The sequence below is a fragment of the Xyrauchen texanus genome, chromosome 49 (assembly GCF_025860055.1).
Source record: "Xyrauchen texanus isolate HMW12.3.18 chromosome 49, RBS_HiC_50CHRs, whole genome shotgun sequence".
NCBI lineage: Eukaryota > Metazoa > Chordata > Actinopteri > Cypriniformes > Catostomidae > Xyrauchen > Xyrauchen texanus.
The window spans coordinates 24,507,972-24,535,091 of record NC_068324.1 but is presented as its reverse complement, the minus strand read 5'-3'; the positions used below and the strand labels follow the sequence as shown (position 1 = coordinate 24,535,091).

The 27,120-nt window shown below is 37.1% G+C and overlaps 1 protein-coding gene across 2 annotated transcripts in view; it reads left to right on the top strand.

Moving 5' to 3' along the window:
• The window catches only part of LOC127640083 (ankyrin repeat domain-containing protein SOWAHB), a 121,238-nt gene that overhangs the window by 90,858 nt on the left and 3,260 nt on the right, over positions 1-27,120 (top strand). For both annotated transcript variants that reach the window (XM_052122476.1, XM_052122477.1), the window contains exons 6-7: positions 3,170-3,256; positions 15,258-15,330. In XM_052122476.1, coding sequence (XP_051978436.1) covers positions 3,170-3,256; positions 15,258-15,330 — 160 coding nt within the window. The remainder of the gene's footprint in view (positions 1-3,169; positions 3,257-15,257; positions 15,331-27,120) is intronic.

The window sequence follows — 27,120 nt, the reverse complement described above, 5'->3', positions numbered from 1 at the left end:
GGGCTTTTCATGATTCGCTCTGTGGCAGATTACAGGTTGCTATAGTTTCGCTAATGCTCAAATCAAGCATTCAGCTAATCGGCTCAGGATAGGTTAAAGGCTGCCAGTGATTTGGCAGAGATAAAACTTGGTGGCAGAAAATCAGGGAGGAGAGTTTGACAAAAGCATGGCTGCTCCGGCTTTGATGTCGCTCTGACAGTGGACGTGGATGGGGACTGAAGCAACACTCAGAGCTTTAGGCCAAACACACTGATGTGATGGAAGGCAATGGATTCTATGGAGAGCAACAGGGCCCAAAAGAGTTGTGTTATCCTATTACTGATGTTGTTTTCTTTCTTTCTCCCTTTCTCCCTCCGGGAAACTCCTAACGCTCTGAAACACACAAATGAATAAAAAATAACACTTGGACCTGAAGTATGTAAGTAGCCTGTTAGCTGTTACATCCGTTTGTGTGGCACAAATCCCATAAGTAAAGGACTGAAAATTATTAGATATGTTAGACATCAAATGGTGTTAAATTTATTTCAGAAACAAATAATAAAATAACTTTTATTACAAAAACATTATATTTGACAGGGTCCCATTTTTTTCACTCAACCATGTTGCCATATGGAATATTCCATAAAACTGTGACACTCAGGAAGTGACATTACATTATTTGGATGGCAAGTAAATAATCCACTTCCATTTTCTCAACTTTTACACAAACAGACATTCAACCCTGTTACCAGTGCTATTGTTAGGACAAAAATAATCAAGCATATATTGTTTCTTTAATTCATGGGATATATAAGCTTATCAATAACTACAAATTATCTTTCAGTTCCAAACCAGCTAGCCTTTACTGAACGATAGCTTCATAAAGACTAAATCGGAAAAAATGTACCCATTCTAATTTTTTTAATGTTATACATTTTACTGACGCTTTGTTTCAAAAGAAAAAAAAATGACTTCAGGGTTTTAATTTTTTTGTGAAAAGTGGCATACAAATGTTATTTAATTGCTTGTAATAATTGCAAATGCTCTATGCATTAAGATAAATGAATAGTAAATGATCTACTCTTATTACACGGCTCTCTGGAATAATTGATTCTGATTGGTCAATGGCGCCATCTAGCTGTCTAATATTTCTCAGTAACAATGCACATCCACAAATCAGACCGGCCATCTTTTCTGCTTTTCGGGTCAGTGTGCGATCTCTACAAGTAAGCTAATGAAATAATTTAAACTCAAATAAATGTTTCAAGCACATTTATTTATTAATTTGGCATCTAGTCTTTTAATAAGCTGTATAATGAGCAGTCACATGTTCATTAATTACTAATGTAACACAGTAAACTATAAAACGTCCCTAAAAACAAAGATTTAAACAACTTTACAGCTCAGATAATACACGTTTTACTAGAAGAGTTAACCGTTGTGTGTCAATAAAAAAAAGTTTCTCAGAGCTCCTTTGAGGACAAAAATGTCCACATTTAAAAACCGCCAAAATAATATTATATATTAATTCGTTATTATTAATTATTTATTTTTTTAACCAACATCAGTCCTGATCACAACTACCAAATATGCATTAATATTCATTTTAACCCTTTAAATGCCAGTTTGTTTATAAAATGTCACTGTTGTTTTTTACTCTCACACCCACCCACACACACACACACACACACACTACACACTCTGACATTCATACCAACACACACACACACAATTTTAGCTGCATCATTTATTCAATTGTCCTGCAGTGCTCTATAATACAGCAAACATAAAACATGAAAAAGTATGTATTTGCCCCTTAGGCTAAACATGAGAAAACATTTTTGTCCTGAAGGTCCTGAGTGTAACTATTTTGTGTACACAGTCTATTATAGATGTATTATAGGAACTGAGGTTGAAATGTAAAAATTCCCCCCAAAATACACACCTTTGGCAAAATCTATGCCATTGGCATTAACAGCCAAAAATGATCGAAAAACCAAAATTAAAAAGACAAAAATGTCCTGAAGGTCGCAAAAGGCTAATGTGCTTTTATAAAATGATTAGCTTTACATTTCTGCCTTTATACCCTCCAAAAATGTGCTCCATTCACTTCCATTGTATGTACCTCACTGTAACCCTCAGTTCTTTAAAGAAAAGGAGGGATGAGTTCAAATACATTTTTATGCCAGAAATGCTGTTGATTGATCTTATCTTGTATTGAACCTGGAATATTCCTTTAAATAAATTACTTTTACACAACTTAAGTACACATGCTTCTTAAATAATGTTATTTGTATAATGCAATAATGCATGTAAAAAAAAATATTCTTATGTTCATATGTACGTATTTTTGCACTTCTGTGACAGCCGAAGTGTGTGCAATGAGACATTTATTTAGAATTTGTTGAGTTGAAAAAAAAAAATGGTTTCAGAAAAATTTTGAATAATTAGTAATGTGATTTAAAAAAATAAAAATAAAATATCAAAAAATTAATTGGGTTACAATTTTAAACAAATAATGAGTACTTTGTAGTAGATTATTTTTTTAAATTAATAATTAATGTATTTTTGAGTAATTTACACAACACTGAATGCTTGAAAAAAAATATAAAAATACCCTAAAAAATTCCCATAATTATGAATAAAAAAATAATGATGATATCATCTGGCACTCAAGGGTGCATCAAAATGTTTGTTAAAAAAAAATGCTCTCTTGAATATAATAATTTAATACCATCTACTTCTGACTCGAAATATTAAGAAGCAAATCATGATTAATGGCTGCGATGTTAACTAAAGGCTAATGACTGTTTTAAAAAAGACAAGCTCTTCGACATGTCCCACCCTAAACGTTTTATTTTAATAGGATTTATGTCAACACAGCAAAGACAACTGTGCTCATCAAGCGATTTCATGGGTTCTGTAAGTGATAGGTGCATATTGACAGATGGACTGTGCTGAATTTAAATAAATCAACACCTTACCACAATAATGTAAAGTCAAGCTGCAAAGAAAACATGTTCAGTTTCAATATGACCTTAGTAAATAAGGAAATGTTTGTTGAGTGATAACAGTAGGCCTGCAGTCTTAATAAGGCCAGGTAGGACAGTGCAGTCTGAATACACCATCAGTTTGATTGACAGTGTCATTGTGATTGACATCTGGTGTATGTTGCATGCGTGTGTTGCAGACGGCACTCCACTGGGCAGCCAAGCAGGGCCGTGTGGAGATCGCGGACATGATGGCGGGCTCCGGAGCAGACGTCAACCAGAGAGCGGTGAGAGCTGACAGGAGCCAGGCCCTCTACTGACACACACACATTTACACCTCTGCAGGGGCCCTACACACACACACACACACACACACACACACACACACACACACACACACAAACAGAAATTAACACCTTTATGTCACACAAGACATAACTGTGCAGCTATGACCTACTTGTGTTGGCTTTGTAATTTGTATGTTTTGTGTAATTAAATAATTTGGGTTTGAATTTCTTTTTGATAAAAACCCTTAAGTCATACACTTGCATTGCATTCCTATTGAGTCTGATCTGATGTATCAGTCTATTAATCAAACAAAATCACATAGAGGATATTTATTTAGCTCTGAATTTAAGTTGGATACAACCTTTCTCTCTCTTTGCATAAATATGACCTCATGTTTATTTATTCCAGATATACCAACAGTCTGGCTGTGAAAGCTTTGGCCTCATCCCCCAGTTCATGCATATTATAATTCACTATATCTTATCTCGTCATATTCAGGGTTGGTGAAGTGCAAAGGAAATCCTGACAGGATCTTTGTGCCACTGGCAGCTACCTTTAGATGGGGGTGCATGGTCTATTCTCCCTCTATCACCTAAAGCATTGTCGCTCTTAGACGGTTCTTTCAGCTTATATTTTACTCATTTTCTGTCAGATCTTGGTACGATTTAAAAAGACCAATTAATTTAGGCGTGGGCCAATTTTGGCACCTCACTTTAAAAATAAATGTTCTTAATCAGTATGTTTGTCTTGTTTTCTAGTTTCAGGCCTGTTCACACCAAGTGTGATTTTTCAGTGCGAATGTTCATTGCAAACAAGCTTTTGAATTGGAACAATGGCTTCCTGTGGCGCTATACACATCACGTCTGACGAATCATCCACAGATAATCACATTATTTATTTCAGAGAGCAGTCCAATTTCGCTCTTGATTTCGGACTGCAAAGTTAACTGATCAACCAATGGTATTAGTGATTTTAATCATGTGTCCTGAGCCGCCGCAGCTACAAAATCCAACATGTTGGTGGCACCAATGCACCAAAAGTTATTACGCAAAACGCTAGTAAATACTTATAGAAAAACAACTAAGAACCAGTGTTGTGTAGCTGCTCTTGTTTTTTGGCAAGGAACAAGGAATTATACAAAAATGCAGAGATGGACATTTTATGGATAGTAATTGCAGAAAGAAATTACAATCAATGGTAAGTTTTTATTAAATTAATTTTATTTTCAGTAGTCTTGCAATTATTAAATTGTTAGTAGGTTTTTACTAACATTGTGTGTGTTCTGCAGTGGAGGATGTGAAAATAAAATGGAGAAATTTGCAATCTATACACATCAAGAGACACCTATTGTTCAGGAGTGAATGTTCTTTTCATACAGTCTAAGAAAAAAATGGTCTTGTCTTGGTGTGAATCGACCTTAAATCGACGTAAAATTACAAAAAATATATAATATTTAAAATATAATATTTTTTTTGTGTGCAGATGTTGATGCAGCTGTAAAAATCTAGAGTTTTAATTCATGAGTCAACGACAAATATATACATGTGCAAGAATGCAATCCTACAAAAATTTAGTTAAAAACTTTATTTGCATTCATTTAAAAAAAAAACGTTTTGCCATTTTTAACAAAAGATTGATTTAATGAGACTTAACACTTCAGTGGTGCAACCATCAAGTAAAAATATATTTTGTTACTTACTATACACACGTTATTATTTATTTCAAGGTTACTTTTTCGATTCATTGATACTGTGAAGTTTTCTTTAAGAGTTACCAGTTGACACCCTGAACTAACTTTGCCAGTGTGTTATAAATTATGTGTGCCAAATTCTGGGGTGGAAATAGTACTGAAAAATAATACTCAAGTAAAATTTCTGTTACTTTTTTAAAAATGTTGTTTGAGTAGATTAAAATTACCTGTCCTAAAAACTACTCAAGTAAAAGTAAAAGAGTAGCTCATTTAAAAGTACTCATGAGTAGTGAGTATTGGGTACTGAGTTGTGAAAGTTATGCCGCTTTATAAACTCTATGCTGCCATTTAAAAATCTAGCAGACATACTGTAATTTACATTCCCTTTTATGGCTGTTTGCCAGGAAGAATAAAAAATACAGGTATTTTACAGATGTTTCTGATTGAAAACTTTTAAAATACATCACTTACCTATGATATTGTACACACTACATGAATCTGATTTAAAAAAAAATAAAAGGGCAAAATGATTACAGAAATGAAAAGATGAAAAAGTTATTTTCAATATCATAATGTATCAGTTTATGTGTAGGGTCTACATTTTTCTAAATGCCGACTGAGGACGTTATTGTTGCACATAAAATTTTTTCAAAACAATGCAAGGAATAAAAAAGAAAAAAGAAAACACAAAAAAAGCATGGTCCTTGGCGCGTCATGTCCCGCACAATAGAGGAGGTAGAGCAGTTGATTGGTACTGTGCCACATCGGGCTTTAACCCTCTGTGGTCTGAGGGTATTTTGGAGAAGTTTTGACATGCCTTGACATTTGTGCTTTTTTCAGTTAATTAAAAACATATTAATGGCTAAAATCTGATAACACTGTATTCAGCACACACTGGGCTACAATAATATGTGAGCAACATGTGTGTACATGTTTGTATTTTTGAGAAAATAACGTTTATACATGGTTTTTGAAAAAACTACAATTTTAAGTTACTGAAATAAGTCCATATAACACATAATAAACATTTTTCCACAAGACTTTTGAGAACTGGATCTTGTAGCCTAGAGTTTTTGCTACAAAATGATGTGAAAACCATCCTGATTACTCATTCATACAAAACAATATAGTAATTGAACTTTTGTAAGACACTTTTAGTGTTGAAAGGTAATATGCGAGGAGGTGTGAATGATCATGAATATGTATTGTAATTCACACATGAGAGACCCCCTCCCCTGAGCCTATCAATGAGGAATGTGACAAAGAGAATGAATGTGAGGAGACTTAATGATCAAAATCAAGTTTTAAGTTAAAAGTAATCTGACTATATATTTTCTTTACATAAAGACTTAATTTTAGACCTACACTACCATTAAAAGAAGTCTCTTCTGCTCAACAAGACTGCATTTATTTGATCCAAAATACAGAAACAACATTGATATTCTGAACTCTTTTTACAATTTAAAAGAACAGTTTTCTATTTGAATATATTGTAAAATGCAATTTGTGATCAAAGCTGAATTTTCAGCATCATTACTGCAGTCTTCAGTGTCACATGATCCTTCAGAAATCATTATAATATGCTTATTTTCTAATATGGGCATATTTAAAGTGCATTTTACTCATTTAACCTGAACACATATTTGCAAGCACAAGCTTTGTTGATGATAATGAGGTAGCATAAACGCTAGTTAAAATATAATCTAAAAATTCATATTACATTTCATATTTATATCATACAGCATACAATTTAAATACACGCTTTAGCCTAAACAGCATTTAAATGTAAATAAAAGTTGCTTAATAGGACATCTTTCAAATTTCAATAGGCTACTCTGAATCCTGGCTAGCAAGTCTGGAAACAGTCCACTAGTAAAATATGTACATGTTTATATAAAATAGCATGTCAACTAATGAAAACTAAATGACTTACTCATCCGAAATTGTATCCTCGGATGGATCAAGTCTCTCTTCAAAATAAAAACGTTCATCAGAGTCCCGCTCTTCTTCTGAGGAAAATGTTAACTCTTCCTTACTATCCAGGAGTTTCATCGCCTGTGTATCGTTACAAACACGCAGAAAAGTTGAGTTGTGTTGTGTTTACATTAAACCTCACCGTCAGGGGTGTTTACCATTTGCCTTGACCGTCTCAGCACATGAATGGCGCACTCTGCTGGTGGGTGTGATCACATTATCTATAATTAGATGAACTGGTAAAAACTGTACAATGCTTTGTTTCATACAGATTACATTGCAGGAGAATATTTGTTTTAAATGTGAATTGTTTTATTTAAAAGTAGAAATCTTAAGCTTTCTTTAGACATATGTTTCATGTTTGTGTGATAAGTATTCGTGGAGTTTCAGTTCATTTTTGTGACGTGTTTCAGAAATATGCTCGTGAACACGGAGACTGCTGACAGCTCACCCTTTTTATTTTATTTATTTTACAAAAGCACAAGATTTTGTTGTTATTGTGAGTGTACATAAATAAAAGTAGACCCTTTATAGTCTCTAATGATGTCTTACACTTATCTGTATACCCCAAAATGAGTATTTTAAGTTGTTTCTGCTGTAATGATGAAAATATCCAGCAGGACGTGCCGGCGCGGCTGTCGACCCCAGAGGGTTAAAGGAATAATTCACAGAAAAATGTAAAAATTCTCTCATTATTTAGTCCCCTTATGCCATCCCGGATGTGTATGACTTTCTTCAGCAGAACACGATTTAAAATTTTTAGAGGAATATCTCAGCTCTTTTGGTCCATACAATGCAAGTGAATGGGTGCCAATATTTTTAAGCTCCAAAGATCACATAAGTCAGAAAAAAGTACTTGGCAAGACAAAGGTTAAAGTGATTGTTACATCACCTTGACATATTTGACTTCATCATTTTTTTTTTTATTCACAGATACATCAGACCTATGTCTTTTAACTTTTTCAGGCCAGCTGTCTTGCTTTTCCTTCTTGCCATAACTATTCTTTTAAAATGTCACCTCTGTTGACGTAATACTCCATTTCTGTCTTCTTTCTCTGTTTTTCGCGATGCCAACACATTTACTTGGACCATTTCTAGCATGTAAGTGTACAACCTATTTTATCCAGTCAGATCAAATACTTTAAGAATGACTGATCTGTCTCTCATACTGTATATTTCTCATATTCAAAAAAATTCTGATTTATGCAGTCTTGGAAACCCAAATTGCCCATGATGTCAGTGTGAAATTAAATTCTTGACCCATATTGTGCAGTGTACTATGCTCATTCTGTTTCTATAATCTTCTTTTGCATTTTCTGACAAACTGAAAGCGACCGTGGGTCTTCATCGCATCCTTCTTTCTTTCTTTCCAAAGGGGGTGAGTTTGATTTGAATACACCTGTTGAAGCAGGATTTACAGTAGCAGAAATGGGCTTTAGACACACGGCACAGTCATTCGTTTTCCACCTATCAGAGAGGATTGCAGGGATGCAACTGAGGAACAAATCTCTTCACTTGCATAGAAGTTGGACAAATAGGTTTTTATCAAACATTCCAAATGGAGACACTATTAGATTAAGCTGCAAACCTTAAAAGTAATAGGCTTTTAATAGCACAGTCAATGGAAGGAAAACAGAAAGAGTCACCAAAGCTCATTTCTTTTCATTTACATTGGCTCAGTGTTCAAAATAGCAAACTATAATACTATTGTACATTTTAAAGGACTTGGGCATAGACATTTGGAACTAGATATGGAATATAATGTTGTCCAAATGCAATATTGCATGCTACTCAGAATTAGAAGGCTACAACCAGAGCTTCACATTTAAAAAAACGACATGCATCTAGAACTGCGTCAGAATGTGGCAACAATTTAGTTGAATTACAAATTACTTTCTTTCTACCATAAAATTAAAATGCATGGGGATTGAGGCTGTAAAGCTCCAAAAACGCTCAACAAAAGCGTCACGTAATTCTTGTATTCTCCCCCAAGGACTGTAATTTTGAAATTTAGAAGAGACACTTAGTTTGACGTTGACGTCTTCCTCTTATGTTTGTCTTCCTATCCATTGCCCTAACTGTATTGCAGGTGTTCCTTGTCTCTTTGTTAGCCCTAGTGTATTTATATCCTCTTGTTCATTGGTCCAGAGTCGGTTCTTGACTGTGTGTAGTGCGTTAGTTGCCAGCATACTGCTGTTGAGTTTGTGTTACCTTTTTCTTCATATGATTCATTTGTTTTTGCAGTATTGGCCACTACCATGTTAAGTGCTATATTATTACTTTGTCTTTCTTTCTATGCTCCATTCGCCGAAGCAGTTTCTAGCATGAAGTTGCTTCTGCAAACTGTATACATGTCAAACAACTCCCTACTACTGCACATATGTTCTCCTATCTAAAATTTCCACCCGAGCGGTCCATCGCGCAAACCTGCCTCCGTGAACGGATGCTGCTCCGGCTTCATTTGCACACAAGGGAAACAAAAGATTAACAATTTAATTCAATCACCATCCCAACACTCCCCAGCATTTCAATCTGGTTCTCCTGAACAGGTGATTCCTGTCAGCCTCATTACCTTGCCGCACAGCTCGTTTAGGGTGTGATCCATTCAGCGATTCTGTTTGTCAAATTCTAACATGAATATCACGATCATTCTCCCTTCAAAGTGTCCTTCGTTGCATGATTTATCCCATTCGGAACACAGGGACAATCATGCAACAGCAAACTCCTTTCAATCGACTGATATGCTAATTACAACTTATTTTCAAACCAATGCAGACATTTTAGCATGAGCTTGTTGCCGTGCAGCACTCACTTTGACCATTCCACAGCACACTGCAGTTAAATGCAGCCTCTATCCAAAAAGATATGAGCCAAATTCTGAAAATCAAATAAAAAAAGGTTTAAACTGATGCTGAATGATTCAGCTTGACACCTTGCTTTAAACGCCAATATTTCAGATTTTCTGTTGAATTTATTACAAGTCATCAATATAAGCAAATCATTTTATTCACCACACTACTGTAATCTGTGCTCTTACAGTATCTATTAAATCCAACTCTCAGGCACAAACTCTTACGGTTTTATACGTCCTCGTCAAACGAGATGAGTCACACAAATATAGCAAAAATACAGAGTTATGAAATGACTCTATTTCTTTATTGGAAATCAATCAACAAAACTCCAACCCATATGCTTAAGTTAACAAACATCAAACTATAGTATTCATCTGGGCACTTAGTTTCAGGTGCCTTCCAATTTCATGACAAACCAAGTCTAAATAACGTTGTTCGTTTGTACATGCTAGCAAGTTTCCAGACGTTGTTTCACATATGTTCCTGGCATTTAATCTAGCAAACAATTATGTTCAGGCATCCGCAGGGGCTATGTTTACCATGTTTTCCATCAGCTCAACACATTCCTAAGCAGCAGATGCAGCAACTGCGGCATCTTTCGAGCTGTGCGACTAAACCTCCCACTACACCGCAAACAGTGTAATGCACTGTCCAAGCGCCTCAACTGTGGCATCTTTCGGGCCATGTGAAAAACTCCATCTACACTGCAAACAGTGCACATGCTGTACAAGCAACACAACTGCAGCGTCTTTCAGGTTGTGCGATTAAACTTCCCACTACACTGCAAACAGTGGAATGCACTGTCCAAGCGCTGGAAATGTGGTTTCTTTATTCTTACAAATTCGCTCTACACGGCAAACAGCGCAAACATGCTGTCAAAGCGTCACAACTGTTCACATGCCACAACCGCAGCACGTCTTTCAGACCACGTGTCTCAGCCTCCATGGCTCCGTAACCCATATTATGCCACTCATGCTGTTTCAGGTCTTCCATAAACAGTCACCATAAGCATCTCCTACCATACGCCCACACTTCGAATGCCATGCTCAACCCATTCGTACTGCAGAGTGAGTTCTTGCTTATTCACAGCGTAACTTTGCACACAAAAACATGGGGTCTTCCTGTTAAACGCTGCGTGAGTCTGCACTTGAGGATTCATCCTGTTCATCCTACCATCAAATGCAGTGCGGGCCCATGCCTGCAGATCCAGCTGCTCACAGCTTTGAGCGAGCTCAGTAAAATTCAGAATAAACATTCTCACATGAATCGTATGCTCTCCCATTGAACGCTGCGTTGTCTTGTGCATGAGGATTCAGCCCATTCATATCACAAATGCAAGCCCATGCAAGCACGTATCCTGACATTGCCTAACATAGGTTCCAGATGCCTTAGTTTTTCCACACAACCTATTCTCTTTGCCAACATCCATCCATCTACCCCTTCCATTCCAGGGGCCACTAGAGCGGATTCCCACGTGAAGCTGCCTCTGCCAAAAGAGGGCTCCCGTTTTTTATTTTCTACCTTCCTAGTCCCATCCAGCCCTTCCAATCACTAGCCCACTATCGAGGATCCAAAACCAAAACCCTGCTAGATCCCCTCTTTGTCGATGACAAAAATCAAGCAGTATCCCCATTCTGGTTCCAAAAACACCTCAAATCTGTCCTGATCAATTCCAACATCTCAGATAAACTATACTCAAGTCATTTCTTTTGCATGGGTGCTGCAACCACAGCAGCCCACAAAGGCTCCCCCATTTGAAGTGCAGCAAGGACTCCCCTTTTAAAATGCTGTGAGGGCCCCCATAGGATTCACTCCTACACTCGGGGCGATCTGCCTTAGTGGCTAGGATTCACGCCTCCGCTAGGGCAGGTCAGAATCCTCCAGCAAAATCCATCAAGGGCCCTCCAGTTCAAACCGCAGCGATTGTTCTCCTATTATGAACACTGAGTGAGCTATTCACGTTCATTTGTATTGTGGGCTCTCCCGTTAGAGGCTCGGAGGATTCTCCCGGTTGAATGCAGAAAGAGTGCCTGTTTGATCGCATGTTGAGTTCGCCTGCTCGAGTGGTTGCAGTGCCCCATCCCTTTGGGTTCGCCCGTTCGCTGCACAGTCCCATCCATCACACTCACAAAAGCTGGAGTCAGTTCAGGTGACTAGGATTCATGCCTCTGTCCAGGGCAACCCTGGCCTAAAGCGGGGGTGGCCCCAACATTCGGGCATAACAATTCCTCCAGCGCTTTTCAGCTCTCGCAAAGCTAATTTCCATGCAGCTGCAACTGCCACTGTCTCTTCAGTGCTTCCACATATTTTCATTCTCCATCTCTACCTATTCTACAGCTCCCAGTTTCCTATCCCCCAAGAGAACCCTAGTGCAGGCTGCCTCCACCAGCAGCCCCCACTCGTTCCATCATATTTTGGCACCCCTACCCACCTCTCACAGGGCTCAGCAACTACCTAATTAATCAAATTAATTTAATCGTTAGGGGGGTGCAAGAGGCACCGTTAAATACTTTGTCTCATCTCAAATACAAGGCTTTGTAGACAACAGCTCACTGTCCTGTTTTCTGGCATCTTTCAGGGGGTATTCATGCTCAGGTCAAGCCTCAAGCCTTGAGCCATAAATATGTACACTATCCTCTAAGCAGGATTACATTACCTTGCAAACTACTAAAATGTTGTTTTATAAAGAAGGTTCGGGAGGAGCAAGTTAATTTAATCTGACCAATCACATCACTAGAATAAGCGTATATAAACAGCCGCTTACCTCTAAATGGCATCGAGTCTTCCGGCATCCCTCCACCTCCCATTTCTCCTCCTATCTATTTGTTAATAACTAATCTAAGTCCGGAGGGTATTCATGCTCAGGTCGAGCCTTGAGCCCAGGACAGCAAGCCACAAAAATTTTACACTATCCTCTAAGCAGGATTACATTCAATTGTGAACTACTGAAACAAATTTTGTGAAAGTGAATAAACGTCGTTGTTGTAGCACCTATTCATTGCACCAACAGGAAACTATTGCAATACGTACCATGTATGTGTATATACTGTATGCAGTGTTGGGAGGGTTACTTTTGAAATGTATTCCATTACTGATTACAGAATACATGCTCTAAAATGTCAATTGTAACGTATTCCGTTAGATTACTCATGGTCCGTAATGTATTCTAAATACTTTGGATTACTTCTTCAGCACTGGTAGATTTTTTTCACTTGTTTTGACTATAAAAACTCATATATTGTATGCAGTGTTGTTCTAAAATAAGTTAAATCAAATTGATCTTGTTTTATGGATTTTTAGATATTTTGTACATGAAAACAATGCAAAAATTGTTATCAAGAATTTGATTATTGCCCTAATATCAAAGGTGTTACTAGAAAAAAGTAATTATGATCTAATATGAATTTTCTTGATAAAAAATATGATTGTGTCTGGTAACGTGCATGTAAAATGGTTTGAAATAGCATTTTAGCTTAGCGTAAAGCTGACAATTTACACAAGGTTTATTTCTATTTCTTACTTCAAACATACTTCTCTGTCTGCTCGTATGAATGTAACACATCATAAGAAAGTGTTTCACTGCTGTTCAAATGCACTTTGAATCACATCATATATATGTCTAAATGTTTTCCATTTGAAAGGACTAAATATTAAATGAAAAAAATGACAATAAAATGCAAAGTAATCCCTTCAGCCATCAAAATACTTTTTGAATGTAACTGTATTTTAATATTTAACCAATTATTTAAATGGTAACTGTAGTGGAATACAGTTACTTATATTTTGAATTTTAAATATGTAATCCTGTTACATGTATTCTGTTACTCCCCAACCCTGACTGTATGTCATTGTTTGTCAGTCAGTCTTGCTAAAACCAAACCTAGTGACTTACCTTGATCACCACCGGCTCTTTTGGCACCCTGGACAGGCACTCTAGGGCCTTTAATTCACACTAAAGCCGACGTGAAGCCGAGCACATGAAAGTGACGGTAACCTTTCTAAAAATGTCAATGCTAGTGTAATAATGAGGAGTAGAGCAGAGGGAAGTCGACTTTCACCTTTAAGGTCAACAGAACCGCAGGAGGAGCATTATGATGGTGCTGCGCTGTTAGTAACATGAATACTCTGTAGTACACACTAGAAAGACAACAGCCATTAACTCTTAACTGATGATATACTACAGTATCACATATTACTGGTTGTGTGGATAGTTTGGATATACTTTGATTCTTTTTAATATTACAGTTCTGTTGCAGTATTGTTTCTGTTGTTTAGGGTTTATAAATGGGTTCGTTAATGACTAACAAGTAATTTACAAATGCATTATAAATCATTGCTATGCAGTTATAACAACATGAATAACTTCCATACAATACTTGCCAAAAAGTAAGCACTTTAGCTTACATGGTATAAATGCATAATAAATACACGTATTCATACTTATATTGATCAAAAACACAAAATACGGCAAATTCATGATTGATGTCACAATGCTGCAAGACTAGACTACTATAGTGAGATTAAAGGCAGATATTATGTCATTTTGCTACAGTCTATTTTGTGTTTATATTCATTACTGTAATGCCTTGAACGTACTCCAATTTACCTAATCCTAGTTACCTAAAGTCCTCTGCAAAAACATAATTGGTTTCAGTTCTTAATGCTCCTTTACAGTATACATCATACAATAAAGCCTGATGACCATTAAACCATACTGACCATTATGTACGTAAGTCTCTAATGTAAGTCTTCATACAGTATGTTTCCACTTTACATTATGGCACCTTTTCATAAGTTATTTATGTTGAATATTTAAGTGTTAATATTAAGTGTTATTAAGTATGCATAACATGTGAGGTAATCATTCTCAAGTCAGGAATTCATTCTTTTAATGAATGTTGTTATAATTGCAAATCAATGATTTATAATGCATTTGTAAATGATTTATTAGTCATTACTAAACCACTTTATAAACCCTTAACAAAGGGAACATTAATGTAAAATGTTGCTGTGATTTTTTGTTTGTTTGTTCTGTGTGATAAATAAGTTTTACACTGTGTTGGATCACCACTACATGTCCTGAAGCAAAGCTAATTGAGAACCACGTCTTTATAAGACAAACACTCAAGACTGCAGCTGTTTGAAACAGCAGCAATTGATTGATGGTATCCAGTGGAGGGTGAGTCCTCTGGTAATGTGCGGGATGTTACTGTAGCAATTGTCTCAGCGGGTCTTGCTGTCTGCTTAACTGGATAAATGTGGATCATCTGCTGCACAGTGGTGTCTGAAATGACATCCAGCTGTTTGTAATAGCCTGTCACAATCGAGTGACAGACATACCGGGACAGCAGAAATTGCTTTCATTTTATCGCTTGCCCACGCTTATGATATTTCGATATTTGCTTGTGTATTTGACTCAAAGAATCTGACATTTCAGGACCTAATATTTCCAGGTTTACTTATATTTTATTTTTGTGTTTACAGGGATACACAGCGCTCCACCTGGCCTCTTTACATGGACATGACCAAATCATCCGACATCTGATTAATAACTACAGTAAGTACAGTAAAACTACCTTGTATTTAACCCTCTATTGCAACATGTTGCCTCTGGTCAACAAACCCAGTTTCTTAGTTTGCAAGTACATAATACATGTAAGATGACAATAAAATGGTTAATATATACAGTATATATTTATATATATAGATCCTTCAAGTAATGTAAGTTGTGAGGTAGAGCCGCAGTGAATTGGACTTGTTGGTCCAGCACATCCCACATTTGCTCAATCAGATTGAGATCTGGAGAATTTGGAGGTCAGGGCAACACCTTGAACACTTCATCATGTTCCTCAAACCATTCCAGAACAATGTGTGCAATGTGGCAGGGAGCATTATGTTGCTGAAAGAGGCCACTGCCATCTGGGAATATCGTTGTCATGAAGGGGTGTACCTGGTTTGCAACAATGTTTAGGTAGGTGGCATGTGTCAAATCGACGTTCACATGAACAGACGGACCCAGAGTTTCCCAGCAGCACAGTATTCAAAGCATCAGACTTCCTCCACAGCTTGTCATCTTCCCAGAGTGCATCATGGTGCCACCTCTTCCCCATGTAAAGGGTGCACATGTACATGGCTGTCCACGTGATTTAAAAGAAAATGGGACTTTTCATACCAGGCGACCTTCTTCCACTGCTTTAACCCTTGTGCATCAATTAAAAAAAGTTACACATAGGTTCATTATGGACAAAAATGGCCATGTCCAAAAACTTTCATAAAAATATTATAGATTTATATTTTTTTCCACTTTCACTGACATAATTTTTTTAACCAGCATCAGCTCTAATCATAATGACCAAACATTCATTCATTTTTAGAATTTTAACCCTTTAAACGCTGGTTTGTTTACATAATGCCACTGTTGTTTTTTAGGAAAAAATGAAAAATAGTAATTATTTTCAATTTAATAGATGCTAAGCAGAATTTTTTTCTTTGATTATTAGAGCCTCGGATATGTCAATGATTAACAACAACATTCATTTTGATGCTTTCATATTTTTTATGCAGTATCAGATTTTAAAAAAAGCTACCACTCAGGTCCATAATGGACAAAAATGGCCATGTCAAAAAGTGTCATAAAAATATTATAGAATAATATTTTTTCTACTTTCACTGACTTATATTTTAACCAGCATCAGTTCTAATCATAATTACCAAACATTAATTTATTTTCAGAATTTTAACACTTTAAACACCGGTTTGTTTACATAATGCCACTGTTGTTTTTTATAAAAAATATAATAATTATAATTATTTTCAATTTAATAAATGCTAAACAGAATTTTTTTTATTTTTATTATTAGAGCCTCAGACACATACAAACCACACTCTGAAATCCATACCAACACACTCACACAATTATATATTCATAATGTATCTAATTTGCTCTATAATATGCATAAGCCAAAAACAGCAGAAAACAACAGCAAAAGCGATGATATGCCAAACCTGAAAAAATGGCACGATCTGGTAAAAAATATTTAAAATGTAAATTTTGAAGCCTTGCCAACATAATGAAAGCATGTTAAACAAGATTGCATAATTTTATAGTTAAATGGCACTGGGATTAAAAATCGCAGTTTTAATGGGTTTCAATGTGCCATTTTTGTCCAAAACGACGCTAAGAGGGAGTATTTTGTGTAACTAGTGCAAAAAATATATTTTTAAAGAAAATAGGGTGAAATATTACAATTCCAATAAAAATTCACACCTGTGGAAAATTTTATGCAGTTAGCATTAACACAGACAAAGTTATCAAAAAAACAAAACTGAAAAAGCCAAAAATGTCCACAAGGATGCACAAGGGTTAAGGTCCAGTTCTGACTCTTGCATTCCATTATAGGCACTTTCGATGGTGGACAGGGGTCATCATGTGCACTCTGACTGGTCTGCGGCTACCATATTGTGCAGGGTGTGATGCGCTGTGTGTTGTGACACATTCATCCCCTAAACATCATTAAAATATTTGGTGACTTGTGCCACAGTAGACTTTCTGTCAGTTCGAACCAGACGGGATTGCCGTAGTTGCCCTTGTGCATCGATGGGCCTTGGGCGCCCAACTTCCTGTCAAGGTTTGTGGTTTGCCCCTCCTCGGACCACTGTCGGCATGTACCCACCTTTGCTGACCGGGAGCACTTGCCGTTTCAGAGATGCTCTGACCCAGTCTTCTGGACAAAACAATTTGGCCCTTGTCAAAGTTGCTCTGGTCTTTACTTCTGCCCATTTATCCTGCAACCAACACTTTGATTAGGAGAACTGATTGTTTGCGTACCATCTAATCTACCCAGACCTTGACATGTGGCCTTTTTAGGAGAGGATCAACATTATTCGCTTCACATTCTGTGAACACCTGTGAATGTTCATAATGTTTTGGTGCATCAGTGTGTATATATATATATCATGAATTTGGCTATATTCATATGAATATATATATATAAATCCCCCTAATTACCCTAACAGTATGCTGCCAATGATGTCTACCAAGTTTTGACCAAAGTCTACCTAAGATACCACAAATTAATATAGAATTAAAAATGCAGACAGACAATATAGCCGATCGTGGCAAAATGTGTTTTCTATGATTCCATATGACACAAGCTCATGATTTTAGAACAAAAGATTCAAGTTACAGACAAGAATAGCCATTTTTGAGATTTATTGACCTGTAGGTTGCACTGTCACCAAACTGGACAGTAAGCCTCAGATCATGGTCTTAAAGAAACATACCAATTTTGATTTGTTTTTTAAGGTGTCCTTTATAATCACCACGAGAAGAGAAATAAGAGGAAGACAGAATTATGCTTCTATACCAAATGGTTCAAAAGCTATTACCAGTTAAAAATTTTGAACTGGTGGAGGTGCTATAGGGTTTGGCCTAGACGCCCTAATATTGGTCAGCATGCAATTCATGCCCACCCCAATCAGTGTGCCATATTTTAAAATTTTCCTACATACGGGTCATAGGGCTTCCATAGACTCCCACAGGTAAGAAAATTGAAAGAATTGACAGAATGTGAATTTTTGGACAACCCATTCCTTACATTTTTATGAAGAAAATGTGACGATTCTGAAACTAGCAGCTGTATGATAGAGAGGGAAACCCACTGATGAAAGCAAGTAAAACTGCAAGTAGGAACTGTGCAGTCACAAATGATAATTGGTTTTGGGTGGAGAAAACTGCGGTTACGTCCCCCATACTGTGAGCTATCACTAACTCCTGCTAATGAAGCTAACTAGGGTGTGTGTCAATAGAGTAATTCAAAAGAACAGTCCCTGGAGATGTTGGACGCTGTGCGCACATGTGTGTGTGTGTGTGCGGGGGTCTTGTTTGTAAAAGCCCCTAACACAGAATAGATGCCCATATGTTGTGTGTTGGGTGTCCACTCTGCCCTGTTGTGTTTGTAATTCACTAAAACACATATGGTTCAGGTCTCTATTAGCTCCCACCTCCTCGATACAAACCACAGAGTTTCCATATGGTGTGTGGAAATGGATAGTTCATGGTTTCCCACCACCACCTACAGCTTGTTTGGACCCTACACTGAGAGAGAGGATTGAGGGAGGATTGTCTTTTGTTTTGTCTATCTTTCCAAGAATATGCAGCCACATTGTAAATCATCCTCTCCCCAAAATGACATCACAGTCGAGCTGTCCAGTGAAGTTCAGACCAGTGATTATCAACTGGTTGGACTCGTATTCTGGAAAATACGGTATTCCGAGTGGAGTTTTCTTTCACCTTGCATTGTTTTGTTCATGGTTTTTGGGTATGCGAGCATGCCACACAACCTGTCCGTGTTGGCATATTTAGAATTTGGCTAGCTTCTACCTAGTTGCAGATGAATGCGCACAAAAACAATTACCATACAGTTTGCTTGGATGCACAGCCTTGGACGTCAATGACAAAGGATATGGGAATCATTTTCCTATCCCTTTAAAGAATTATAAGTCATTTTATTTTGCTATCCTAACTATGCATGATTATATGGAAAGTTGCATTTTATTATTTGCATTTGGCATATGATTCTGTGCATTCTGAGACCCTACCTAACAGATCAGCCACCCAAAAGTTGCTACCCTAAAACATATCTTAGTATAGAGCTAGACAGATTTCACTAAAAATGTCAACCAGGCCTTCTGAATGTCAAGACAGCAGCAGAGCTTTTCCCAGACTGACATGATTGTCATGGATATGTGAAGACGTGAGAACAACAGTCCAGACAGACATGTGTCAAACATAGACAAAACCCTACGCCAGACACTTTTATGAACAGACTTTATTCTTTGAGTCAGCACTTGAATTGAGGGCATGAATTGAGTCACAAAGCTGAAGGTTTTTAGATCATTAACATAGTATGTAACAGAAACATCTCATCTAAGGCCTGCAACATATTCTATGCAAGTATATGAATGCAAACTGTTCTAGCTATTCAAGCTCGATTTCACATGGCAAATTCTGAAATGTGTTGGAACGCAACAAAGATCTCAATACAAATGTGCAGTGCATTCTCAGAATTGCCACAAGGGGAACCTTAGCAGGCACTTACAATAATTGTCTCCTTCTATGGTCATTTTTCTCTTTCAGGTCAACTATTGTCATTGCAGGGCAACAGTTTGAAGAGAATCTTTCCCTGCAGATTAAAGTTAGGCCACATCCGCACGAATACATTTTAGTTTTTCTACATTTACTCCTCTCATTAACACTAAAACGGCATTTATCTCCACCAAAAACAGACCATTTTGAAAACATTCTGCATTAAGGCATATTTTTGGAAAACGATGATGTTACGAAACTGAAAATGGAGATAAATGGCCGACATGTTTATAACAGCTACCTGAGTAAATACACGATCAGTTTAATAGCACAGACCTTTCAAGGTAACTCTATCACCCCCTTGAGTACCGATGTTTGTTACAAACACAGTAATAAGACATCACTCAAACCATTTGCGATTGTGTACTTACTTAGAGTAGTTTTTGGGCTAAAAGCGCAGTCACACATACCTTTGCATGGTGAAATTCCACAGGCAAAGAAGCCATGGTTGGATGTTGAACACATGTGAAAAGCCTGTTTTTAATGCTGCACTTTATACTCTGGGTGAGTGAAGTTAAAAAGAATCTCACCACCAAAAAGATATCCTTGTCCATTTTGAATATTCAGTGTAGCTGTGTACGAGGTACCGCCTGTCAAAGTTCACCCAACTTGAACTCCACATGAAATCCATGAGGGGAAATTCTTCGCCACCAAAAGTCCATTGCATGAAATTCACGACCATGCTGTCTCCCATTGAGACGACTGTTTTCCAGCTGCAGAATTTTGCCGTGTGAAGGTATGTGTGACCGCGACTTAAGGGTACTACTAACAAGAGAAAGTTCTGACAGAATGCTTGACCTATGGAAATTCTTATGATTTTTTAGGGAGTGGACAGAGTTGTTTTAAATCAAGTTGGAGTACAGTATTTCTGAAAATGCAACTAGACCTACCTCTCTGAGATTCTCATTTTTCAACAGATACCTATGTCAGAGTGCACTGCAGCAAAATATGTGAATAAAAACATTTCACACCCTTGTGCTTTTTCCTCTGTGTCCTTTAATGCACCACCTGCTTTGAAATAACTTGATTTGCAGATGATTTATACTCCTGTGTCAAACCTACTGTACATGGTTGTTTGCTTTTAAAGTTCAGTGTTGGTGTGTCTTCGTCATTCTACATCTACATGGCCAAAGTGCTTCTGTATTGAGAGAAAATGCCTTGATACCTGAAAAATTATACATTTCAGAAATAAACAAATGCAGTGTAATTTGTGGATTTAATAGTATTTATTAAATTATTGTATCATAAAAAAAAGGTTTGTGAACATGTTGAGATCAAAGTAATAACCACTCGCTTGACCACCACAAAATGTGTGTCATTTTAAAGCGTAGAAGATAGGCTTAATGAGTATAACTCTCAGCAATTGCTATTTAATTGGAAATATGATTGTTTAATGTACATAATGCTGCCAAACAAACTCAAGTAGAAAACATCAAGCATATTGTTTCACTTACGGACCATGTATACTGTATATCAAGCAAAAGCCATGAAAGAGTTTATAAGATATAATCGGATGTTGCTTTTTCTCGCATTTCCCTGTAACTTTACGAAACATAAACAGAATATTAAACAGCAGATGCTTCCGATTCAAATTTGCCCAAATAGAACATTTGAGATCTTAACAGATCTTAAAATAATCTTGAATACTCTATGACCATGCGCTAAACAGACGCATTTCACCATGTTTACATTTCGCCATGAATGCATACATACCTGTCGTCCAGCTAATGTTGGGTGGCGGATGCTGATGCCCCCCCAACTTGGGAGTTCAGGGGCTCGAGGTAAGCCAGTACACACTGCCTGGGAGACAGTCTCTGGTTACATAGCAGACATATCACAGCTGTTAATGTGACATTTAGTTACATTTTTGGAGGTGCGCATCAGGCTATGCTGTAACTGTCATAGCTACACATAGCCTTCTGCGTAGGCTTGACACAGAAAATTGGCCTAAAGGCATCCGGGGGTTCACTTGTACCTGGTAAAAGCACTTGTTATTTGCATGCGCTGTCTTCACTGGTTTAGCACACGATTCACTAAAGGAATAATGCAGGTCAGGCAACAACGCAAACTCTATAACTACAAAATCTAAATACAATTTGCATGTACAATTCTAGTCTTGTGGGCCAATTCTGAGTGCTATATAGCAGAGGATGTAGCAGAGCATCGTGATCTGACACACACTGCCTGGACTGTACAGCATCACTGTGATCCAGACACCTGAATCATCTCTTCAACATGCCGAAAGTGTGTGTATCTTTATATATGCCAGGCTATAATGCTCTTCTCCATCATTTGATGAACAACTGCTGAGATGATTGATAGAAAATGAACACAAACATCTCTTTTAATAAAATAAATGTTATTTAATGCGTTCGTCTGGCAGGAATGGCACAAGGCATTTTTTGTGAATGAAGCGCAATCTATAATGAGCCTAATATTACATATTACGGAGACATGTTTGCATGGAATGACATTTACTCAAGATGCAGGTCAAAATTGCAGGTGGTTAGAGAATCAGATGCTGCTTTTTGCACTAAAAAATACCATACACACAAAATAGGCGCATCTATATGTGAATTCACCCCAGAGATTTTCATATTCCAAACATAAAAAATACTTTATGGAATAAAATATTGTACGGCAGGTAAATGTGACTGTTATATCTGTCTCTAGTCGGATGTGCTTTGCAGGAGGTCTTGTGCATCTAAATTGAGTGTCAGTCAGTGACATCCCATCAGCATGATGAGATCTCTAGTGCCAGACGTTCAGCTGGGAACCTCTAAAGCAATGAGCCATACCTGAGCAAGCTGCCATCAGCCGCCCCGTTCATACCACTCACTAAGTGACCAGATTGTTTACTGTTCACAGTGACATCTGCATTGTTAACTGTGTTCATGCATATGACTTTTTTGTCGATGTTGTATATTTTTTATTTTTGTATTTGTTTTGTGGTTAGGAAACACGTGGTATTTCCATGGTTTTATTTCAAATACTTTGAAGTGCCATGTAAACACCATGCTTTAATGGTCATGTGCCATGATAATACCATGGTTCACTTTGAAGTATCTAGGAGCACCATGTATCTAAGAACCATGGCATTACCTTGTGATACCACCAATGCACCATGGTACTGCCAAGGTACTTTTTTGTGTTGAAAGCAGCATGTCTCCACTGCAGTAATGATTTCTATATTATTCAGTGAATAATGCTTTATCTTATCATAGAGAGATCTGAGCGTGTGGTTAGGCAACTGTAGATAGTTTAACGTTGTTATGAACTGATGGCTTGCAGTGCCTTAAGCAATATAGTTGAACACAGTTATAGGATTACAGCTTTGCGCCTGGAAACATAAAACTCTCTTAGCGGCATACAGCTTAAGACACGCTCATAACTCTATTAAAGCACACAATTTCTCCAGACATGAACGTAATCGTATAACGCGGTTATAACAGCTCGCAGTTGCTTGAGACACAACCGTGACTGGATTGTTGAAAATTCAGAGCGTATTCCATGCTCTTTATTAAAGCTGCAGTTTTATTAGTTTATTGTTATCAATTCATGTCTGTTGTCGATATTTAGACACTATGGTATAGGAGCCGCACTGTGAATATGGTATAAGAGGTGTTTTTTTTATTTTTGTTCTTGTTGCTTATCCACCTTAACATGTACTTTAAGTATTGGATCTGACAGTATGTATGAGCAGGTTTTGTTGAAGATGTATCTCTTCCAGTATGTGCTGTAAATGTGGACATGGTGTGAATCATACACACCGATTCATAAGATAATATATAATTCAGTAGAATAAGTGACTGGGGAGGAGACAGCCACGGCCTAGTCCAGTATACACTTAGAGTGGGGAAAGATAGGGATAAAGGTTGAGCTTGTTAGACAGAGAAGTCCAACCTAGTTCGTCTTTACTACCAAGTTTTCATGTCTTTCAGAGGCATGCTTTATATTTTAGAATTAGTCAGGCAAGACACACTTTGGCTTTAATGATGCAAATTATGGCACAGTTGTCCATTTTGAAGACAACTCTGAAGAAACTATAGGAACGTATTTGTTGATTTATTTATTTTTTTGACAGACTCTTTCCATCCATATATAGGCTTATGTAGGCTTAGCATAGAACATTTTTGAGATATAGCTCTGATTACATATTTAGCTGCACAACAGGAATTTGCAAACTTTAAGACAGCCTGACAACTTGTTAAAGTCTTAAAAACACTATAATTTAATGATACAAAATGATCACCTGTATGCAGTGTGCATTAGACTATGGAAAGCCAAAAGGGACAAAATATTTTCTTTCATTCTTATTTTTTATTTTACATAGTAATAAAAACACACAATTGATATTTGGGTTTGTCTGATGGTGATAATAATATTAGTGGGGCTTTTTTTTTAGTTTTAGCTCCTTTAACATTTAAAGATTTGCCCTATATTAATGATGCCTTGCTGATGTAACTTTTTTCATTAGAGCTGTCAATTGATTTTTAAAAAGAAAATCAAATTAAAGATCTGCTGATTAATTAATCGCAATTAATTGTGTATATAAATGTTTGCTGGAAAAGACCCCTACATGAAGATGATTAAAAATATATTAATTAAAATAATTATAAATATAATATACCATTAATATAAAAACACTGTAGAAAAATAAGAAGTTGTGTAAGCATAAAAAAGAAAAGCAAAGCATTTATTTGTTTACTCAACTTCAGGTAATGAGTTGTACCTGTTTACCAATTCAAGTTGGATTATAAATTACATGAACACAATATAAAAGTTCAGCAATCTATATTGATGGTTATTAAGTTTAATATACTTGTATTTTTAAGTACAGCTGTCACTCATTTTCAGTATTCTTGAAAATAATATATAAAGATATTCTTTATTGCAGAACTACTTTTTTACATAAAATCATGTGTCAATCCCACCAAATTACCAAATGATTGGTGTTGGAATCAAGTACTTCAAACCTTTTGAAGTTAAATCAACTTAATAACTGAAGAAATTGTATTTTAGCATGCTGTGTCAAGTTAAATGTTGTTTGAAACTTACAGCTGTATTTGATGAGCTATCAGTTTGTTGCTTATAAAGCTGCGTGCTGCATGTACAGCTGGAGTTGTGCTTACTGCCCCCTGCCGACTGAACAAACACATGAAGGTGGCACTCCGTTGGGAGGACAATTCCCTTATATGGTGGCATGATTAATTGCTTTTACGCATTATTTTTTATATAATATAATTGCTAAGCAGGGTTGAGCCTGGCCAGTACCTGGATGGGAGACCTCCTGGGGAAAACCAAGGTTGCTGCTGGAAGTGGTATTAGGGAGGCCAGCAGGGGGTGCTCACCCTACGGTCTGTGTGGGTCCTAATGCCCCAGTATAGTGACGGGGACACTATACTGTAAAAAAAGCACCATCTTTCGGATGAGACGTTAAACCGAGGTCCTGACTCTCTGTGGTCATTAAAGATCCCTAGGGCACTTTCTCGTAAAGAGTAGGGGTTTAACCCCGGTGTCCTAGCCAAATTCCCCCCATTGGCCCCTATCTATCATGGCCTCCTAATAATCTTCATCCCTAAATTGGCTACATCACTCTACCATCTCCTCTCCACCAATAGCTGGTGTGTGGTGGGCGTTCTGGTGCACTATGGCTGCCGTCGCATCATCCAGGTGGATGCTGCACACTGGTGGTGGTTGAGGAGATTCCCCCTATACTATGTAAAGCGCTTTGAGTTTGAGAAAAGCGCTATATAAATGTAAGTTGTTGTTGTTGTTGTTGTTATAATTAATCACAATGAATTTACATGTTAAATTGACAGCCTAAATTTGAACATTTATTATAAAATATATTGAATTCCAGTATTTCATTAAATGATAACCCAATAGACAGACAGGAGGTCTGGGCTAATCACCAAATATCCACCATAAATTCAACCTCATTTAGCTGTACACAATCCAGCATGATGTGTGAATATCATAAAAACTGTCAAGAAATGGTCAGGTCACGGCTAAACCGTATAATAAACAGTTGTCCCATGCAAACAATTTCAGTTGTACTACTGTAGTTTCATGTCTCTTGTATAACTCCACGCTCTTCTTCTCACATGAACTTACTCTCAAGTCAATATTTCATGACCTTTATTTATTTATTTGGTAAGCAGCATGTAATAAGTTGGAGAATGTACACTTATTATCGCAAAAAAGACTCCTAAAATGGATACAACCCCTTTTTTTGCCCCTATTTTGAATAATGAAAATTAGGTCTATTTCGGGATTGACATTGTCGGGGTAATATGCATAGATATCAAAAATAATGTAGTAGTGACAAAAATGTTAATTGTCCAAAAATAGGCTTCATTTTCTTTGTGCTCTAATTTAAAAAAAAAAAAAAAAAAAAAGATAATCTTTTGATTCTGGGGTGAAATATGGCCTTTTTGTAAATTCACCTCTCTATGTAATTCCTGAATATTAGCGCAATGTAGTCTATTACATGTTTATTTTCAAAGGCATGCACATATTTAAGCTTTTAAAGCTATCAACAAAGCTTGGACAACTAGAAAGGGCCGGTTAAAAAGATGTGTCATTCACACAGATGACAATTGTCAGGCAAAGAGGTGATCTCTAAAGCCGAATCCCCAGCAAAAGAATATGCTATTTATGAAAACCTCACTCATTTTAAAAAGGAATAAATGGCTGTTGACACTCTACATAAAAATAGGAGACGCTGACCTTTATTGCTAACACCCCCTCTCTCCTCATTCTCTCTTTATGTTGCCTGCCCTCTTTTCAAATGCACAATCCCACCTCTTCTTTTCAGTGTTATCTCAAATAATTACCCCTCCGTTTCTCCCCCGGTCCCTGGAGGCTCAGGGCTGCTCAAAAGGCCACTCTGTCATTCCAGGCGAGGAGGGATTTCAGATCAGCGCTCGATTGCTCAGGATTCAGCCTCTAATTAACCACGCTGGTATTCCAGCAGGCCCTGGACCAGCCTGAGTCCATATGGCTGCTACAAGGCCATTGTGATTATCACTGTGCTATAGAGCAAGAGAGGGGATAACATGATTGAAAAGAGAGTGGTTGGGTGTATTATTTTTAACGACTCCCCATTGGGTGAGATGACAGTGCACTTGTTATTTTTTTCATCAGTTTTTTTTTCATTTATCAGTACCTGATCTCCACATAACCTTGACCTCCCGC